Source organism: Dendropsophus ebraccatus, chromosome 13, assembly GCF_027789765.1.
Source record: "Dendropsophus ebraccatus isolate aDenEbr1 chromosome 13, aDenEbr1.pat, whole genome shotgun sequence".
In the NCBI taxonomy this organism is placed as follows: Eukaryota; Metazoa; Chordata; class Amphibia; order Anura; family Hylidae; genus Dendropsophus; species Dendropsophus ebraccatus.
Genome location: NC_091466.1, coordinates 78,989,750 through 78,996,033, shown reverse-complemented (window position 1 = coordinate 78,996,033; position 6,284 = coordinate 78,989,750). Strand labels below are relative to the sequence as shown.

General features: G+C 48.0%; 2 protein-coding genes and 1 long non-coding RNA gene across 3 annotated transcripts in view; 2 read left to right on the top strand and 1 right to left on the bottom strand.

The window, feature by feature from the left end:
- The first annotated feature begins 1,207 nt into the window (after positions 1-1,207).
- Positions 1,208-2,697, top strand: NDUFB1 (NADH:ubiquinone oxidoreductase subunit B1). Its single transcript, XM_069950326.1, has 3 exons — positions 1,208-1,410; positions 2,275-2,419; positions 2,571-2,697. Exons 2-3 carry the CDS (start codon positions 2,280-2,282, stop codon positions 2,602-2,604), a joined length of 174 nt encoding a protein of 57 aa, XP_069806427.1. The 5' UTR covers positions 1,208-1,410; positions 2,275-2,279; the 3' UTR covers positions 2,605-2,697.
- Positions 2,698-4,555: 1,858 nt separating this feature from the next.
- LOC138770775 (uncharacterized) overlaps positions 4,556-6,284 on the bottom strand; it is a 170,833-nt gene continuing 169,104 nt past the window's right edge. Inside the window, exon 5 of the long non-coding RNA XR_011359500.1 lies at positions 4,556-4,646. This is a non-coding gene — a long non-coding RNA (uncharacterized lncRNA). The remainder of the gene's footprint in view (positions 4,647-6,284) is intronic.
- Positions 4,578-6,284, top strand: part of ATXN3 (ataxin 3) — a 38,386-nt gene continuing 36,679 nt past the window's right edge. Inside the window, exon 1 of the mRNA XM_069949997.1 lies at positions 4,578-4,685. Within this exon, the coding sequence (XP_069806098.1) occupies positions 4,662-4,685 (24 nt within the window). The 5' untranslated portion in view covers positions 4,578-4,661. The remainder of the gene's footprint in view (positions 4,686-6,284) is intronic.

Genomic DNA, 6,284 nt, shown 5'->3' with positions numbered 1-6,284 from the left:
GGATAGAGCTGGAGGTGCTTGTCCCCTATTAAGGGGATAGGGGACAACAAAGAGATCATGGGGTCTCGGACCTTCAAGCCCCCCAGCGATCTCCCTATTGCCCCCAGCGTCTGTGGTATAAATGGAGCCACAGGTACAGCATGAGGCCAGTGGCGGTCTTTGGCACCAAGCCCCCCAGCGATCTCCCTATTGCCCCCAGCGTCTGTGGTATAAATGGAGCCACAGGTACAGCATGAGGCCCACAGCTCTATTAATTCTTATGGAGCCAGAGATCAGCGGTGAGATCAGGTTACTCTTTTTGGCAGCTCCATAGAAATGAATAGAGACAAGGTCTTGTGCTGTACCTGCGGCTCTATTCATAGCACAGAAGCCTCTCTCTGACCATCACAGGTGCATTAACAAGCTCGAGCCGTCTCCCACCCCCCATCCTCTTTTTCCGGATCTCTCCTTCTCCATGTTTTTGTACGTCACTCTGGGATGTTACCCCTGTGAGCGGTGATCACTCCCCCATTGTTTATCTACGTCTTCCCTCCATTGTTTGCAGTAACTGTTACTTTGTGAAAAACGTTAAAACACAAGTAGACTGGAAAGTGCGCGGCGGACGTTGTGACCTGCTGGACGTGCAGCCATACTACAAGGCTCCAGAGGTCAGGCAGACCCTGGGACCGCACATGCCGTGATGACATCACTGAAACCGCTATCAGTGTGGTTTTTAGGGGGGCCGTTGTTTAATGCTGCCTACGGCCACAATTAGCACGATTATGGTGACCAGGTGCAGTATAGAGCTTCCGGCCATAGGTAGCATTAACGGCCACAGGAGCACGGTGTGAAGCGCCCCTTAATAAGTCATCAGTTCCATAGACTTCATGGTCGCTCCGGGGGCCTCCAGTTATCATGCTGCTTATAACAAGCTTCCTTATTGTGCCCATAGAAACCAGTCACAGCTCAGCTTTCATTATACCAGAGCAATGTGAGAAATGAATTGGTTGCTATGCGATAATCCTGCTATGACGTCATACTTCTCCCCTGTGGTGACCCGTACTGTTCCGGCTCTGCAAACCGTTCTCTTAGCCCGTCAAAACCAACGAAGCGCGCGTCACGTGACTTGGACCGGTCACGTGACACTCTGACGTCAGAAAGTCCTTACCAATTATAGTATTTAGCCTATACCATTTAGCCCCTGCCGAGAGGGAGAGCCCAAAAAACAATCTGTGTTGAATATAACATGACAGGCGAGTCCGGTCTATATGGCGGATTGTTCAGCTGCTTCTGAATATTTATCATCCAGTATCTATACTCAGTCTGCGAGCGCTGATATCCCACTAGAAAAATCCACCCCCTGGAGCTAGCAGTGGTCTCGTCCAGTGTCCTCTCTGTAGTCTCCAGCGATCGGGCGGCGCACGGTGACAGGTGAGGACGGGCCTGAACCACCGGGACGGTGTGGGGTTGTGGGGTGTCCCTGCACAGGGAGTAATACACATGGGGGAGGTCAGAGGGGCGGGATTCCGGGGTCCCTAGAGATTTGGGGGTAAAGTTAAAAGGAATGAGGGGTTTAATATGGAATGTTGGGGTCCCTGTAATTGATGAAGCATTGGGGGCTTAAAGGGGGTCTGAGGAGGAGGTCCCCTGCCATGTGGAGGGTGTGAGGAGGTCCCCCTGCCATGTGGAGGGTGTGAGGAGGTCCCCCTGCCATGTGGAGGGTCTGGGATGGGGGGGTCCTTTGCTATGAGGAGGGTCTGGGGTGGGGGGGTCCTTTGCTATGAGGAGGGTCTGGGGTGGGGGGGTCCTTTGCTATGAGGAGGGTCTGGGGTGGGGGGGTCCTTTGCTATGAGGAGGGTCTGGGGTGGGGGGGTCCTTTGCTATGAGGAGGGTCTGGGGTGGGGGGGTCCTTTGCTATGAGGAGGGGGTGGGGTGGGGGGGTCCTTTGCTATGAGGAGGGTCTGGGGTGGGGTGGGGGGGTCCTTTGCTATGAGGAGGGTCTGGGGTGGGGTGGGGGGGTCCTTTGCTATGAGGAGGGTCTGGGGTGGGGGGGTCCTTTGCTATGAGGAGGGTCTGGGGTGGGGGGGTCCTTTGCTATGAGGAGGGTCTGGGATGGGGCGGTCCTTTGCTATGAGGAGGGTCTGGGGTGGGGTGGGGGGGTCCTTTGCTATGAGGAGGGTCTGGGATCAGTGGTGTTAGGCCTGAAGAACCTGTAATATCGGGGGGTCAGGAACCTCTGCTGCAGTATACAATGTCCCTGTTCTGGTTCTATAACGCGCCATCTTTCTCCGGCAGCCGCCATGGTGAATATTGTGACGCACATCCGGGAGGCGTGGACGTACGCACTGCTGCCGGCAGGAGTCCTGATTGGATATTACCTGGATAGGTGGAATGTTTCCCGGATGACGCTCTACAAGAACAAGAGCAAACTCTTCCAGAGGTAATGAGATCCCCCCCCCCCCCCCCACACACATATATATAGGTAATGAGATCCCCACTCACACATATATATATATATATATACACCACCACCCACCAGGCCTGTTAGGGGTTTTCCTCCTCTTTCTAACGTTTATTCTTTCTTTCCGCAGGGAGCTGAAGCCCAATGAGGAGGCCTGGAAGTGAAGTCGGGGGGGCGGCCACCGATCCAGCAAACCATTACAATTCCTATTTGTGCAGAAGCTGTTCTATGTATAATAAATAAGAGTTGGGTTATAATATCTTTCCATTTATGTGTCTGGAATTCCTTATAGATCGGCCGTGTGAATATATTGTCCAGCTTCTCAGGGCCGGTGTGGGCTGTCATGTGGATGGGATGTGATAGGAGCGCTCTATTCACATATGACTGGGATGGGATGACAGCACACATGGAAGATCACCTCTCAGAAAGCGTAATGTGCGGCATCCAAACCACTGGGACCCCCACAGATCATGAGAACGAGGGCAGCACATGCTTCATGCCCCTCCATTCTACTCTATGGGCTGACTAAAGGGAGAAACCCCAGTACAGTGTGTGTGACTGCCACCTGGTTCTATTACAGGACCCCATTCTTGTAAATGGGGGTAAAAGCAGTCACACACCAACCAATCAGACAATTATCCCCTTTCCTGAGGAGAGAGTGTCCTATGATGGAAACCCCCTTTAAATGGAACCAATCAGTAAGACTGTGCTGATCAGGTTCCCTGCCTCAGAGTATAGATTTGCTGTGCAGCTTGTGGAGCATAGACCAGCCGCAGGAGGCAAAGAGAGAAGTGGCGGCTAGTCATCTGGGCTGGGAGCCCACCTGGTACTAGTCATGGCTCTCTGCCAGTCAGTGCGCAGTGTGGGGATGACTGACAGGCGGAAAGGTCACTAATGGGGCTCTCTGCCTGTCAATCATCCCCACACTGACAGGCAGAGAGCAGTGACTAGTCACGGTTGGCTCCTCCGCCCAGATGACTAGTTGCCAACCCTCTCCCGGCCTTGTGTGGCTCCGCAAACTGCACAGTAGATCAATACTCTGCTGCTGGGAACCTGATCAGCACAATCATGCTGATTGATACCCTTTAAATACATTATCCAGGATTAAAGGGCTTATCTAGTGCTATAAAAACATGGCCACTTTTGTGCCACTCTTCTCTCCAGATTGGGTGGGGTTTGACACTCCATTAAAGGGGTTGTCCAGTGTGGGGGGACCAGGGAGGAGGTGGCTGAAATAAAAGACGGCCACTCACCTCCCCGGTTTCAGCGGCGGGTCCTGCATCACGGTGCTCCGGTCCCCGGCCGCTTCCGGGTGTCTGACGCCGCCCGAGACGCTCAGTGAAGGAGGCGGGATCCGTGTGAAGTCCGCTCGGATGCCGCCTCCTTCACTGAGTGGCTGAGCGGCCCTGAGACGTAGCGTCTCGGGCAGCGTTAGACACCGGGAAGCGGCCGGGGACCGGAGCGCCGCGATGAGTGAGCCGCCGCTGGAACCGGAGAGGTGAGTGGACGTCTTTTATTTCAGCCACCTCCTCCCCGGTCTCCCCCAAAAAGTGCCCCCACACTGGACAACCCCTTTAAAGTAAATGGAGCGTAATTGCAAACCACACCTGACCTGGAGACAAGAGTGGGGTAAAAGCCATGTTTTTGTAGCGCTGGATAACCCCTTTAATAAGGCATATCTTCTTCCAGACACAGCGCCACCCCTGTCCTCTGCTTATGTGTGGTATTGCAGCTCAGTTCCATAGAAGTGAATGGAGACGACTTGTAATACCACACACAGCCTGAGGACAGGAGTGGTGCTGTTTTCCTAATCCTGGATATTACTTTCAAGATGCTGCTGATTAATAACCTAGTCTAGTAACCAATCCCAGCTGTATGGGCAGCACATCTCAGTGCATCATGTATGTAGACGCTGAATATAAATATTCTAACATGAATGTGGGAGAATTAGGCGAAGCTGTAGCCGGCTGCCAGACATGCCAGAAGAGCTCAGCTCAGAGGGAGGCTAATAGAACTGCTGCCCATTGTAAAGATGGCGGCCTCGAATCAAACCATTTGATCACGTCAAACGCTTCAGACGTCGCCCTGTCATGTGATCTAAAGCTGGTCACCTGATCGCGTTCCACGTGATCTGTCTGTGGGTCTACGATTGGACGGGACGTTACCGGCACCTCCATGACGTATGCAGTAGGGGTGTGGCCGGCAGCTGAAACAAATAAACATGGAGGTTATCTTTCATGAAAAAGTAAGTTGTGATGTGTGTGCGCGGCCGAGCGGGGGAGACGGGGACGGGATGGCGGGCGGGCAGTGCGGGGTGTGCACGGCTCAGGGCGGGGGTCTCTGCATGGCTGACTGTGAGAGCCACAAACATCAGCAATTACCTCAGGAGAAGCAGAGAGAAAGCCAAAGTGTAATAATACAGGAGAGCTGTGACGTCACAGCTGTATATATATATATATATATATATAGTTATTATACAGGAGACATCACAGCTGTGTATATATATATAGTGTTATTATACAGGAGACATCACAGCTGTATATATATATATATATAGTTATTATACAGGAGACATCACAGCTGTATATATATATATATAGTGTTATTATACAGGAGACATCACAGCTGTGTATATATATAGTGTTATTATACAGGAGGAGACATCACAGCTGTATATATATAGTGTTATTATACAGGAGACATCACAGCTGTATATATATAGTGTTATTATACAGGAGACATCACAGCTGTGTATATATATATAGTGTTATTATACAGGAGACATCACAGCTGTATATATATATATAGTGTTATTATACAGGAGACATCACAGCTGTATATATATATAGTGTTATTATACAGGAGACATCACAGCTGTATATATATATAGTGTTATTATACAGGAGACATCACAGCTGTATATATATATATAGTGTTATTATACAGGAGACATCACAGCTGTATATATATATATATATATATATAGTGTTATTATACAGGAGACATCACAGCTGTGTATATATATATAGTGTTATTATACAGGAGGAGACATCACAGCTGTATATATATATAGTTATTATACAGGAGACATCACAGCTGTATATATATATAGTTATTATACAGGAGACATCACAGCTGTATATATATATAGTTATTATACAGGAGACATCACAGCTGTATATATATATAGTGTTATTATACAGGAGACATCACAGCTGTATATATATATAGTTATTATACAGGAGACATCACAGCTGTATATATATATATATAGTTATTATACAGGAGACATCACAGCTGTATATATATATAGTTATTATACAGGAGACATCACAGCTGTATATATATATAGTGTTATTATACAGGAGACATCACAGCTGTATATTATATATAGGTTATTATACAGGAGACATCACAGCTGTATATATATATAGTGTTATTATACAGGAGACATCACAGCTGTATATATATATAGTGTTATTATACAGGAGACATCACAGCTGTATATATATATAGTGTTATTATACAGGAGGAGACATCACAGCTGTATATATATATAGTGTTATTATACAGGAGACATCACAGCTGTATATATATATAGTGTTATTATACAGGAGACATCACAGCTGTATATATATATAGTGTTATTATACAGGAGACATCACAGCTGTATATATATATAGTGTTATTATACAGGAGACATCACAGCTGTATATATATATATAGTGTTATTATACAGGAGACATCACAGCTGTATATATATATAGTGTTATTATACAGGAGACATCACAGCTGTATATATATATAGTTATTATACAGGAGACATCACAGCTGTGTATATATA